Source organism: Gymnodraco acuticeps, unplaced genomic scaffold (genome assembly GCF_902827175.1).
Source record: "Gymnodraco acuticeps unplaced genomic scaffold, fGymAcu1.1, whole genome shotgun sequence".
Taxonomy (NCBI): domain Eukaryota; kingdom Metazoa; phylum Chordata; class Actinopteri; order Perciformes; family Bathydraconidae; genus Gymnodraco; species Gymnodraco acuticeps.
Genome location: NW_022990754.1, coordinates 136071 through 151285, shown reverse-complemented (window position 1 = coordinate 151285; position 15215 = coordinate 136071). Strand labels below are relative to the sequence as shown.

At 42.4% G+C, this 15215-nt stretch overlaps 1 protein-coding gene and 1 long non-coding RNA gene across 2 annotated transcripts; both read left to right on the top strand.

The window, feature by feature from the left end:
- The first annotated feature begins 2120 nt into the window (after positions 1 to 2120).
- Positions 2121 to 5385, top strand: LOC117556745 (GTPase IMAP family member 9-like). The gene is made up of 3 exons (XM_034232240.1): positions 2121 to 2130; positions 2228 to 2248; positions 4074 to 5385. Exons 1-3 carry the CDS (start codon positions 2121 to 2123, stop codon positions 5036 to 5038), a joined length of 996 nt encoding a protein of 331 aa, XP_034088131.1. The 3' UTR covers positions 5039 to 5385.
- A 4449-nt stretch (positions 5386 to 9834) lies between these two features.
- LOC117556749 lies at positions 9835 to 14863 on the top strand. The gene is made up of 2 exons (XR_004570618.1): positions 9835 to 10001; positions 14566 to 14863. It is a non-coding gene; the product is annotated as an uncharacterized LOC117556749 (long non-coding RNA).
- Positions 14864 to 15215: the final 352 nt, after the last annotated feature.

The window sequence follows — 15215 nt, the reverse complement described above, 5'->3', positions numbered from 1 at the left end:
CTCGGGATAACTCAGGTGCTTCCCTGGCAAAACTCAAATGCTGCTTTCAGGAGCTAGGCGTCCCCTTATCCGAAGAGAAAACCATAGGACCCGACACAAGCTTGGAGTTCTTAGGCATCACACTCGACTCCATAGACATGAAAGCATCTCTCCCCAGCGACAAACTGCAGCGCATACGCGACATCACTAAATCCTATTGCGAGCAACAAGTCATCACCAAACAACAGCTGCTCTCCCTCCTCGGGCACCTCAACTTTGCCATGCGCGTCATCCCCCAGGGGCGCTCATTCATCTTCCGCCTCCTGGTCGCAGCGTCGGCTGTAACAAACCTCCACGACCGCGTGTTTCTAGACGAAGGCTGCCGCTCAGACCTATGCTTCTGGTTGCTCCTGCTCGCCCACTGGAATGGCATCACCTTCTTTTACGACGACCTCGTGTACTCCTCCGATTCAATGAGGTTTTTCACGGACGCTGCCCCATCCGTGGGTTTTGGGGGTTTCTTTCAGGGATGCCTTATCCTCCGCCCTGCACGAGATCTATCCGATTGCTGTTGCCTGCCACGTGTGGGGTCACCTCTGGCTACGAAAACGCATCTCGGTGCTCTGCGACAACCAATCAGTGGTCGGGATTATTAATAAAGGTCGCTCCTCGTGCAGTGACATTATGCCGTTCATGAGAAGCATCACATGGTCCTCCCTCACCCACAACTTTCTCATCTCAGCTCGTCACATCCCCGGCCACCTCAACGTAGTGGCTGATTCCCTCTCTCGCTTTCAATTTCAGACATTCCGGAACCTCTGCCCGGAAGCCAGCCCGCAACCCGTCGGGATTCCTCCCCTGCATCTCCTCTCTCTTCATTAAACAAGAGCCCCTTAGCTAGGCACCTAGAGTCCGCCAGATATTTTATGAGGAAAGGCTTAACCGCTTCCACCCTCAAAACGTACGACTTCGCATGGAGAACGTTCGCTTTCTTTTGTGTTTCCGTAGGCATCTCACTTAAACCCGTTCTCATCCCCACCGTGTGCGCCTTCATGTGCTACTGCGCCACTCATCGCCACCTCAAACCCCAATACATCCGGGGCCTCTTAGCAGGAGTACAGTTTAACGTTCGCTGCTTCGATCCCAGCTTCCCCAGCTTGCTTGCTAACCAATCAGTTAAACTCATACTTAGAGTTCTTCTAAAAACGTTTCCCCCAGCTTTAGACCATAGACGACCCATTACACTCTCCACTCTGCGCCTCATGCTCTCCAAACTTAGAGAAGGATTATTTTCTCCCTACATCGACGCGCTACTCGACGCAGCATTCCTGCTGGCATTTTATGCTTTTCTTAGACCAGGCGAATTTACCACAGCTTCCCCAACGTTCAATCCCCATCAAGACGTCTGCCTTAACGATTTATCCTTCTACGCTAGCCATTTTAGTTTAAGCATTAAGCACTCCAAATGCGGAGGCGCTTGCTCCGTCATCGCAGCTCGCAACGATTCCCCGTTCTGCCCCTATAAATCCATGATCAAATTCCTGCATCTTAGACCTTCCATTAATCCTCTCTCACCACTATTTCTTATTTCAGGGAATATTTAACTCAACGCCAGTTCAATCATTACTTAAAGCAAGTTCTCATTAGATCCCGCTTATCACCCCAATTATTCTCGGGGTATTCGTTCAGGATAGGCGCAGCTACCTCCGCTGCTAATCAAGGCGTCTCATCCTCATCCCTGCAACAACTCGGACGATGGTCCTCCTCTGCCTTCACATCCTACATCCGCCCGGACATCAGTGCCGTGCTGGCTATCCAAAGGTCTCTCAAACACTAAAAATGGTAATTATACCTATAACTGGTGGTGGTCAACACGTCAACATGTATACGTGTCAACTGTTCTCGTAACTGTCAGGCTATGACTCCGGGTCCGCGTACGCTAACTCTGAAAGTGCAGATTGCGGACGTGGGTCTGCGTTAGGTTTAACCCTGCGGGTGCAGGTTGCGGACACAGGTCCGCATTAGGTTTAACCCTGCGGGTGCAGGTTGCGGACACAGGTCTGCGGTAGGTTTAACCCTGCGATGCAGGTTGCGGACATGGGTCTGCGTTAGGTTTAACCCTGCAGATGCAGGTTGCGGACATGGTCTGCGGTAGGTTTAACACTGCGAATGATGTCTAACCCTGCAGCCCGGAAGCGATTCCGGCGCCGCATCACGTCCCCATGTTAATCTCTCATTTCATCCATAGATCTCCACAGCCAGCCGCAAGGTAAGAATTGCTCACAGCTCAGTACTCATACTTCACTTCTTTTGGGTGTTCATCAGAGCGGTTCTTTCCCTCCTAAATAATCATCCTGCAAACCCGGGGCCTAATCGCCAAAACATCATTACAGTCACTTACTGTAATACGTCAATCACTATTCCTGCATATTATGTGTCCCGATAATAAACATGTACTCATACATCACGTCTCTCTTGATTGAAATGTAGCTCAGCGTAAGTTCAATCAGGAAGACAATATCATCTGGTGTCACACGTTATCTCAATAAGTGATCAGGGGCATCACGCCCCGGCTAGCCAATCATCGCACCTGCTAACCCCTTTAAATCTGCTCTCCCCTCCCTGTCAGTTGTCATTTCAGGTGTCAACGCACAACCCTCCTCCACCCCTTCGCCTCCTGTCTCCTAATACAGGGCCAAGCTAAAACCTTCTCCCTTCAGATCGGACCGAACTACTATCACCACCACCAGTGTCTAGACCCCGGGGGGGTTCATCAGAGCGGTTCTTTCCCTCCTGAATGATCATCCTGCAAACCCGGGGCCTAATCGCCAAAACATAATTACAGTCACTTACTGTAATACGTCAATCACTATTCCTGCATATTATGTGTCCCGATAATAAACAAGTACTTATACATCACGTCTCTCCTGATTGAAAAAACGTTTCCGAACCAGAAGAGCGCAAGCACGGAGCTAGAACAGGAACCGAGTTGTTGTGAAAGGGGCAACAGGGTCATTATGTCACCTAATGGGCGTTTTTGGTTCTTCTAGTACATTTAGCTGATAACGCTACTGGAATATTTTCTTGAATAAAAATGATAAATAACGCCTTACAGTATTATTTCCCTTTCTTCTTGAACCACTGTTTGTCAGCCACATGAGGGTGCTGTATCTCAAGGATTTAATTCAAAGTTGTCCTTTCTCTGCTTCACAGCATCTGAGCTTAACTGCCACATCCTGTCATGAACAGAGACTGCACGCTACAGTTCAAAGTGCTAACCACAGTCTGCAGGTTTTTGTGAACTTTAGAAGAACAAGGTGCATTTCTTGTAAATGCTGAAGGGAGGGGGGAGCAGGGTTTATTGATGGCAGTTATCTAAAAGTGAAAGGAAAATAAATTCTAATGACAGATGTAAGGGTGTCAATCATTTGAGACCCTGAATAAGAGGTTGAATAGATTCATATCACATGAACGTGAAAGCCTAGAGGGAAGAGAAATGGCGGTAAATAAAGGAACATGGTCAGTTTAATCACTATTACACTGAACAAAAATATAAATGCAACACTTTTGTTTTTGCTCCCATTTTTCATGAGATGAACTCAAAGATCTAAAACATTTTCTATAAACACAAAATAACCATTTCTCTCAAATATTGTTCACAAATCTGAAAAAATCTGTGATAGTGAGCACTTCTCCTTTGCTGAGATAATCCATCCCACCTCACAGGTGTGGCATATCAAGATGCTGATTAGACAGCATGATTATTGCACAGGTGTGCCTTAGGCTGGCCACAATAAAAGGCCACTCTGAAACTGGGTTTTATGTTCCCTGTGTTCTGCCAATGCTCCAGCACAAGTTGGGTTTCCTTCTGATTGAATGTGTTGTGATTTTAGATTATATTGTTTGGTTTGATGTAAATGTGTTAATGTACAAAGAGAGGGGATATCAGATGTCAGAGGGTCTGACAGGCACTCCTTGTGGTTTATTTGTATAACCATAAAAGGTTCTATTTGGAACCTCAAAGGTCTTTTGTGGAATTGCAAAGAACAAAAACGTATGAACACAGCAACAAATAGTTTTTTTCTGTTTTTCAGTCTGTCCGTCTCAACCTTCTACAAACTGCCACAACACATACTCTGGCGATACATACTACCACAATGATAAGATTGTCCGGATTGTGATCGTTGGGAAAACTGGAGCTGGGAAGAGCGCCACAGGAAACACCATTCTGGGAAAAGAGTACTTTAAATCAAAGTTTTCTTCTAAATCTCTGACTAAAGACTGTGCTAAGGCCTTTGGGGAAGTGGATGGACAAAAGGTTGCTGTCATTGACACTCCAGGTCTGTTTGACACCAGCACTGATGAAGAGAAGACCAGACAATATATTGTTCAGAGCGTTGTTTTTGCTGCTCCTGGACCTCATGTCTTCTTGGTCGTCATCAGACTGGGCAGATTCACAGATGAAGAAAAGCAGTCAGTGCAGAAGATTCAGGAAATCTTTGGAGAGCAAGCAGACAGATACAGCATGGTTCTCTTTACTCACGGTGACCTGCTCGAAGACCAAACTATCGAAGAGTTCTTGAAGGAAAGCGAAGAGCTGCAGGAACTTGTGGACAGATGTAACGGCCAGTACCACGTCTTCAATAATAAGGTGAAGGATCGTTCTCAGGTCAAAGAGCTGCTCGACAAGATCAGTTATATAACAGAGAAGAACGGAGGAAGCCATTACACCAATGAAATGTTCCAGGAGGCAGAGAGGGCCATAGAAGAGGAGAAACAGAGAATCCTTAAAGAGAGAGAAGAGGAAATACGCAAACAGCAGGAGGACCAGGAGAAGAAAATATCGGAAAAGTATGAGCAACAACTCCGGGAAGCAAAGGCAGACAGGGAGAAGTTCAACAGGATTATAGCAACTCAGGAAAAAGAAAAGCAGGGGGCAAGGAAACAACTGGAAGAGATGCAGGAAAGAATCGCTAGAAACGAAGCTGAGAGAAGCACTTCAATTTTCAAACAGTTTTTTGAATTTATTGTGAAAGTGGTGAAACAAGTGTTTTCTTAAATAAACATTTGGTTCAGTTTTGATGGTTTACAATCTCGTAAAAGTGCAGAATAATATGTACACATGCACATTTGCCATCATGTCATGAACATAAACTAAGAGCAAAAATCCAAAGAGCTAGCTGGACTCTGCACATGCATTTTATATTGGTGGCTTTTAAAAGAACAGGTGGCCTTTCTTGTAAATGCTGATGAGAGGGTGAACTGGGTTTGCTGTTTATAGTTCTCTAATGGCGCATTTCCACTGCAGCGGGTAGCCCCGTTTAAGCGTCCTTAACCGTCCTCAAGCGGCCAGGCCAGTTTTTGGTGGCGTTTCCATATAGCCTAGTACCGGCTAGCGGGTACTTTTTCCCTCTTTTTCCGGCCCCATAAAATCGTGGTTCCCTCAGACCAGGGCCAGGGCTGAACTAGTGACGTCAACACTCTCGACTGCTGATTGGTCAGAGAGAATCGTCACAAGATCGCGCGCGAGTTCATCCCTAGCGTCGCATATATATCTAGAAGCAAGCTTGCAGCATTTTTATAAACAGCATTTTGTAAACGGAGGAGCTACAAAAATGGCTACGTCTAATAAGAAAAGCACACCGTGGTCGACCGAGGAGGTGACGACGTTCCTACATCTCATTGGGGATGATCAAATCCAGCAGGAGCTCGACGGAACAACTCGAAATGTGAAGCCGATCGCCCCGCCTACACTGCGTTGCTACCCCAGGTCCTAAACTGTAATGGAAATGTGCCACGGCCTCGGACGGCCAGCGAGGCAGCCCGAGGCCTGAGCGAGGACGCTTACGGCCCGTCTACACTACAGGCGTCAAAAAATGCTTTCAACGCTTCGCCCATTCATTTGAATGGGGTGACGTAGGATATTTTCAAACTTCGCCGAACTGCATTGTGGGTAGCATGGCAAGGCGTTGCAAGCATGGCAAGCGTCAATCGGCGTCAAAAGTTGAACAATGTTCAACTTTTGAGGCTCGATGCTTGCTCGAAGCTGGCGTCAGCCAATCAAATCCCGTTTTTGCAATTCCCGCCAGTACAAGCGCTAGCCAATCAAACCGCGTGCAAGCAGGGAGAGCCAGACCGCAGTTTATTTCCTCATATTCCAAACGAGAAATTACGGTAGCAAATCACCCGGTTCTTTCCGACCAGAACTATTTACCGGGATACAAACCAGAGGAACCAGGCATGGAGGGAGGTGGCAGAGACAGTGGGTGAAACTGGTAGGTTTTCGCCTGTTTGGGGATTTTATATCCAGTTTACTTCGTTTTAACATTGCTATTGCTTTGTATGTCGGGGGCGGGAGATTCATGTGATTGGTTGTTGGTCGCCTTGGGCGCGAGAAATCGCCAAGCCTCAGACACGCCCAGCTTCAAGCTTTTTCGATGCCTGTAGTGTAGACGGGCCGTTAGGGACGCTTAAACGGGGCTACCCCGTTGCAGTGGAAATGCGCCATAAATGAACACTGAACATGCAGGTGGACTGGATATTCAAGCTGTGCTAAAAACAGAACAATAAAGGGCGTGAATCAACAAATTCCAATGACCATTGAAGAGCTGAGAAAAAACACGACAAGTAAAAGATTGTAAAGTGAAATGCAGAATAAATGCAACGGCTACATTTTGATGCTACTTTATGTAGGTATGTCTATCCGAAAATAATAATGTTCTTGTGTGTTATGTGTAGGCTGTGTAGATCTGTTGTAGGTTACATAAAACCATTTTGAATAAAGCGACATATCAACTTGTAGAGAAGTTCTTAGTGTTTGCTATGTTTAACTTTGTCATCCTGATTGTCCATACTGTCATTTTGCATCGTTGGTCTTTCTGTAAACACATCAACGTTTATAAACATTTATTTCACCATTTAAGGTTTTTTGGGCAGTTTTTACTCATAACAATTTAGGGTCTAAGAATGAAAATGTTTCTTTTTGTTGTAGAGTTTGTGATTTTCAAAGTATGGATGTATGAATAAAAAAGACTTGACATGACTAGAAACACTGAAGACTACATTCATCAAAACATGTAATTTATCTTGTACATATAAAGACAGCACTGCATTTAAAACAAATTAAAAAAACATCACTCAAAGACAGAGTTTGCTGAACCTTTTTAATTTAGTCTCAATGGATAAACAGCCTGTAAAATAACACGTACACACCCAGTCTGCATTGGGTGTGGTTTGCTGCATGCAGCTCATACAAAAGGAATTGTTTCAAACAGTCTCTTAACTCTCAGTCTTTACCTCACTGTAAACCAGCACCTCTGCTCTCTACAATCCAATAATGGGAGGCTTTATTAACAAAGACGGTAGGTCAGGATCAGCATGTTTTATATCCTTTATCTATCGGGGACACAGGTGTCTTTTTTAATATTTGTGCATTCATATTTTGCATTGTTTTCATCAGTAATATGATGATCAAGGACTTATTTGAAAACTATTATTAGTCTTCAGTCTACTTTCATTTCCCTTCTTATTTGGTTGAAATATTTCGTCAGTTTATAATTGTGTTCATATAAATTGATCTTTAATTTGTTTGTGTGTGAATGCAGCACATTGGCCTTAAAATGGGGTTAGTGCAGGGGTTCCCAAAGTGGGGGTGAGACCCCGAGTGGGGGTCGCGAGATGATTACAAAATTGAAAATAAAAAATATCAATTTTTTTGTAATTATTATTAATAATAACGTGTGCAGAGACATTCTTCAGGGGCGGACTAGCCATCTGTATAATTTCCCCGCAATGAGGCTCCCCCTTTGACAATCCATTAGCGCAGTGTTTCTCAAACTTTTTCATACCAAGGACCACTTGACCAATAAAAAACACTCACGGACCACCTGACTCCACAAATAATAATAATAATACATTTATTTTGGGGGGCGCCTTTCATAACACCCAAGGATACCTTACATATGTTGAGTATATCTCAGTCTTAAAACATATATTATTTATGATTTTCATTCAATACAGTTTCTTTGTGGCATTTAGAAGAACAGGGGGCATTTCTTGTAAATGCTGAAGGGAGGGGGAGCAGGGTTTACTGAGGGTAGTTATCTAAAAGTGAACGGAAAATACATTCAGGACATTAAGGGTGTCAATCATTTCAGTCCCTGAATAAGAGGTTGAATAGAATCATATCACATGAACGTGAAAGCCTAGAGGGGAAATAAATGTCAGTAAATAAATGAACATGGTCAGTTGAATCACTATTAAGTTGTATCCTGAATCAGCCTGTCAATGTTTCTTTTGAAAACACTTTGACAAAGTTCAGGCTGCTGTAACAGTGTGGATCAGTCCCACACAACAGCTGCTGAAGGAGCTGGAGTCAAACTATAAATAGTCAGATAAAAGTAGCATCTAAAATCGCATTAATCTGGACTCTGTGTCAGTATCTGAAAATAAATCCCATTTGTGCATTGACATTTCAGATATCAAATACAATGACGAGGGGCTCAGGATTGTGATGGAGGGGAAGACTGAAGCTGGGAAGAGCTCCATAGGGAACAGCCTTATGGGAATCAGAACTTAAAATGAATCCCTTGCACCGTACACCATACTTGCCAACCCTCCCGATTTTCGCGGGAGACTCCCGATTTCACTGCCCTCTCCCGGTTTCCTCCCGCGGTCATATTTCTCCCGCATTTCTCCCGATTTCTGACCAAATCAGATTTACTCAGGACTGTTTCCACTCGGACTTTAATACAGCTACACCATTGTTTGGTTGTCATGGTAGCGCGTCTCTTTAGTAACGTGCGCAACTGAAAGTCTGAGAGGGTGAGGCAGATAGTCACATAAAACAGAACAAGAATCGACAACTCGAACCTCTGCTCACTCCTTTCCTGTAAAATACAGGTCCAGCCCACACATATGCTCCATCAAGGATGGTGCTACAGGCTGCAAGACATTGCATTTACCACTACAATAAGCATGTTAATGTTAATCTAATACAGCTCCGGCGATCCACTACCACCCCCCCCCCCCCCCCTGCCAAGGCTTGTTGTGGGATTTAGAAGAACTGAGAGCATTTCTTGTAAATGCTGAAGGGAGGAGGGAGCAGGGTTAACTGAGGGCAGTTATCTAAAAGTGAAAGGAAAATACATTCTAATGGGAAATGTTGTTACGGTGAGTGAAGCAAGCAGGTGGGAAAAGTAAGGGTGTCAATCAGACCCTGAATAAGAGGTGCAATAAAATCATATAACATGAATGTGAAAACCTAACGGGAAAGAAATGGAAGTTTAAACACATCCATGCCCCTTCCCACCAAACCAGTTTGGTTCTAGCTCCGTGCTTTTCTGGTTCTGAACTGGTTCTCCTTGTTAGTCCCAGTTGTGTTCCCAGCCGCTCACAACCACAACGATGGTGGACTGCGTCGGGTTGATTCTCGTGTTGCTTTTAATAATATGAAGCCAGATTAGATTAAATCACTATTATGCCAAATGCTGAAGCTAACTGTCCATGTTTCTTTAAAACACTTTGAGAGCTGCAGACTGCTGGAGGTGCTTCAAACTGTAAATAAAATGTAGCTCTACATGTCCATGTGACCTTTGGCAAGATACTTAACCACACATTGGTATGGCTAACGTGTGTGAGTGTGTGTGAATGTTAGTCTCCCTGAGCACCTTGCATGGCAGCCTCTGCCTCTATGAATGGGTGTGAATGTTGAAATGTAAAGAGCATTGAGGGTTTATATCTAAAATATATATAATCTGTTCAATTAAAACAAATCTGAAGACATGAGGCTGTATTTCCCCTTCTTCTGTTTATTAAGGGAAGGATGTTATACTTTTTAATCTAATAATCATCCCACTGTAGCTGAACTTCAGACTGTGATGTCAGTGTGTGTGGGTGTGGTTTGCTGCATGCAGTCTGTATTTAAGGAGCTGTTGCTGCAGACTAACTTCACTTCCTCAGCTCAGCAGCAGACCAGCTCCTCCCTCCAGAACCAACTATGGCCAGCAAACTTGCCCAAAATGGTAAGTGAATAAACTTTATTGTTAATGATGATTGCAACTTATCTAAATAGATATTTATAGATGGATATGTAGCTTGTCATATTTCCTAATAATGAACAGATCAAAACAGTTAATACAAAATGAATATTTCTTATATTCCAAGCATTTTAAGAGCCTGGGTGATTTTGCAAATGCGACACAGCTTTTACTTGCTTGCATTACATTCTTCACAAGACTACATATTTAGGGGTAGCCAGTACGAAGTCTGTTTGGGCTCCTGATTATAACTAAAGGCAACTTATATACTTAAAAGTTTTTTTAGGCCCAAAATGGGGTAATTTGTAGAAGTATGAAAGATAGAAACTAAAATGTTGTCGTGACTATCTGTCAAAAAGGTTTTGTCATTAAAATAAACGTACAGCTAGAGGCCACTGCTGCACCATGTCGGTTCAGGTTGTATTCAGGCAGTTAAGAAGTGAAACATTCAGGCAAGATTAACATTTAGTTTGATTTTAATTTTGAGTATTTGTGTTCATCATGGTGCCTCTCTCTTGCTCCGGTGAAGAAAAAATAAGGTCCCTTCAAGGTGCATCACTTGACATTGACAGACCATCTACCTTTATCACCAAACCTGCCAGTCGCCTAATAAACGCTTTCTATGGTGCCAATAGCATCTACAGGAATAAATGAAAAATATCAATATAATGACAGATTCTAGAGATGTTCTAGATTATTTAAACCTAGAATCTACACATATTTTAGATTATTAAACCATCTTGATCGAACCTGATCTCACCAGAATGCGTGACTCCACCACGACTCCTTAACACCGCATTGCGTGGTGGAGTCACGAACTTTGCTACATTTCCGTGTCTGCACCACGCAAACAACCCCAATGTAAAGTGAATGAGGCTCCTTCGTCGTGGTGCACACACGCATTTCTACAACGTCCTGCAGTGAGCTTTTATTCTATAAAACGTTTTTAAATCTACTTTTTTTATTTTATTTGTATTCATAATAATTTTTATTTTTTGTCAGAATGTATTATGGCAACCCTGTCTCCTAAAAATTACGTTCCCACAGAACTAAACTGCATTCTCAATTACGTTTAGCTAGAAACTTATTTTCTCCCACGTTACGTTTGTTATGAACGTATCTTAAAGACGTTTATTTTCTACATATCTTTGCCATTTATTGTCTTGCTTATAATAATGATAATAGTCATTTATAAATATCATTTTAGAGCACACCTTTGAAATCAGTAGGCGAGGCTGTAATTTCGCCAGCTGTTACTCTCATGAGCGAGGCAGAAAATAATAGTTTTAACATGCCAAAAAGCTGCTGTGTCGTTTATTGCACCTCAAATATTAAAACAAAACCAGAGTTACGTGTTTCTGTACTTCTTCTAAGAAGAAAGGACAGTAACAGAAGATCTCTGTGACGCCAGATGTGGTGTTGTTAATGCGATAGGATATCCGAAAAACAATTCAGTTTAGGATTGCCGAAGACACTACTCTACCCATAATCCCCAGCTATCGTTTGGGACTACATTCCCGTTGACAAACCCCGTGATTAATCTTCAAGCTCTGGGATTGGATGTTGGAGTGGCAGTGCGCCAAGGTTACGCCAAGCTGTTTGAAATGGAACGAAACCACGGCAGACTATTCAAAACTGGACTCGAACGCCCCCCAGAACTACACATGCTGGCTACTGTGTTTCGCAACATGTTCTCTTTGCCACGTCTCTACTGGGAATTGTAGTTTTAAAAGACGTTTTTGTTTTTCCCAAAATTAGAAGTTGACAGTATTAAACTGTGTACAGCCCTGGAGGTTTAGGCCATAGGAAACACATTGGTGTGTACACATGTAAAACATGTAAGTACTAAATGGGTGAAAATCGCTTTTATCCATAATGGGCAGCATTAATATATACCCACATGACAGCTCAGTGTATTTTTACTCCACTACATTTATTTTAGTTACTTTGTAGATTCTGATTAATGATGTGAAATTGCAGCTCATCCAGAATGCAGCGGCTCGTCTGGTCTTCAACCTTCCAAAATGTTCCCACACCACACCGCTCCTCCGCTCCTCCGCTCCCTTCACTGGCTTCCAGTAACTGCTAGAATCCACTTCAAAACAATGGTACTTGCGTACCATGCTGCGAATGGATCTGGCCCTTCCTACATCCAGGACATGGTTAAACCGTACACCCCAGCGCGTACACCCCAGCGCGTACACCGCAGCGCGTACACCCCAGCGCGTGCACTACGCTCTGCATCAGCCAAATGGCTCGCTGCACCCTCACTGCGAGGGGGACCCAAGTTCCCATCAGCAAAAACACGTGGGTTTGCTATCCTGGCTCCAAGATGGTGGAATGAGCTCCCCATTGAAATCAGGACAGCAGAAAGCTTACACACCTTCCCGCGCAGACTGAAAACTCATCTCTTTCGACTCCACTTCGAGCGATAGAACTATTAACAAAGCACTTATATACTAATAAAGGACTGGCTTATCTAAAGCCAGTTGAGTAGCACTTGAAATGTTTTGCTCTAAAACCTGATGTACTTATATGATTCTGTTTTCTTCAAGGTTGTATCTTCCTGGTCGAATGTACTTACTGTAAGTCACTTTGGATAAAAGCGTTAGCTACATGCAATGTAATGTAATGTAATATAAACGACCCTTAAAGCAGACTTTAGTTACACCTGAGTCAAATTCAGGGAAGGTGATTGTCAAGTGCCAACAATCAGGAGAGATATTTGATTGTTAGAGGCACACATTGGTGTGTACACATTTAAAACATGTAATTACTATATGGGTGAAAATCGCTTGTATCCATAATGGGCAGCATTAATATTCTACTCCACTACAATTCAGAGGTTAACCTGGTATTTTTACTCCACTACATTTACTTTAGTAACTCTGCAGATTCTGATTAATGATGTGAAATATAAACAACCCTTAAAGCAGACTTTAGTTACACCTGAGTAAAATTCAGGTAAGGTGATTGTCAAGTGTCAACAATCAGGAGATATTTGATAGTTGGTGCTTGAGAAGACTAAACATTTATCTGCAGATCTCTATAAAGTATATTAATTACTCGTTATTCTCTACTAATAGTTAATTAAAAACTGTATATTATGGCTATTTTGCACATCCCTTTCAAGATTTCAAGATTTTCTAAGGTTTATTGACATATCACATACACAACTACGGTGTAGTTATGCAATTAATGAAAAACTTGGGTCACAGGTTCCTCAACAGTGCATTACAAGACATCTATCAATATGTGTGTACCTCCACCATTAAACTGTCATATTCTGCACATTTCTTATTCTATCTACATACATAAGAGTATAATTAATGTGTATAATATCAGTTAAAATAAGTGCTTCAACATAGTTGACATTGCAGTAAAGCAATATATTAGACGTTAACCCTTGTGTGGTGTTCGGGTCAAATTGACCCGATTTCCATTCTCAATGAATACAAAAATATATAAGGATATTTTCGTTCAACCTGAAACTCAATGGCCGGGGCTTATTTATAGTGAAGGACATGTGGAATTGTTTTTATTTTTTTCCACTTATGAAAAAATGCCCACCCGCATTTATGTCCTTCATAAGAGGTTCGGGTCAATCTGACCCGGATACAATACCAGGACAGACAGACAGAGAAAAACACACAGAAACACACAAACTAAAGACACACACACACACACACACACACACACACACACACACACACACACACACAATCGTATGCACAGAGAAGCTGTTTGATCCTGTTTTCCCTTGATCTTTACGCTTTGTAGTGTGTACACAAAACTATCCTAGAACATTATAAACATTTTAGATCTTCCAGAAATGTATAAACATTTTAAATGTTCTCGCACTGTCTCCCTCGCACCTGCACGCCGGAGGAGGGACTAAACAGAGACATAACCTCACATTACAGTGTAGTGCAGAACTACAATTATCTACCAGCAAAATGGCCAAAAGATATTCTGCTCAGAGCCTTGGAGCTAATAATGGATGAGAGTGAGTGGGATGCATTAGAGGCACACGGTGAAGTGGAACAGGAAGACATTTCTGAAGATGAGGATGATGTGGAGGTAAACTCAGAATTTGACAGCAAATTGGAAGATGAACTTGACTCAGAGCCAGCTGCTGGAAGACCCCCACGGCTAGCCGCTGAAGGACCCCCACAGCCAGCTGTGAGGTCTGTGGACCCTCAAAGGACTCCAAGACACAGACTACATGCAGCAACTGCAACAAGTACATCTGTGCTATACACACAAAGAAGTTCTGTACATCATGTGTTTCCTAAACGGACTTGCCCATTGACTCACATGATGTTCTGTCACTTCATCAATATAGTTTTCGGATATACTGTATTTTATGAATAGTGACTGTTAATTGTTTTTATTTGCTTTGTGTTTATATCTGTTCTATGTCATTTATATGGATGTTTCATTCCCTCTATATTTGTTGTGTCCCGTTAATTATGTTAAGTTTTGTCATGTTAGTTTAGTTTATGTTCCACTTCCTGTTTTATTTTGTACTCACCTTGTCTCATTCCAGGTCCCTTTACTTCCTGCTCTGGTTCCTTTTCCCGCCATCATCAGTGTCTGCCCCGCCCCTGATTGTTTCCACCTGTGCCCACTTACCTCATGTATATATTGTCCTGTCTCCCCTTGTTAGTTGTCGGTTCGTCTTGTTCATTGCTCCAAGAAGTAAGATCTAAGCCATTGTTTAATGAAAGTCAGTGTTTTGCCTTTTACCCTCCACGAGAGCGCTTTACGTTTGTCAGTTTGTTCATTCCTCTAAAAGAGTGATTTTGTTTTTTTTGCAAGTAAAGACTATTTTTTTTCTTCAAAAACCTGTTTGTCTCTGGGTCGTGCATTTGAGTCCTCCAAGCTATTGGGTCAAGGTTCCTAACAATATTTCACAGCCAAATACTTTTGGCTGTGTGGTTCTTGTGTTCCAATTGCTGATAAATGGCTTTATTTCCTTCAGGGCTTTGATTATTATATGACAGATTAAAAATAATAAACATTAATGAAAAAATGTTTCATTTACATTTGTCCGAGAAAAGCATGAGCAAAATGTAAACCTAGTTTTTATTAGTGTATTTTTTTTAACTTAAATTGTTATCACAAAAAACGATGGACACTTCCATTGTTACATTTGATCCAGCAAAGAGTATTTTCAAAAACTAATCATATTTCATT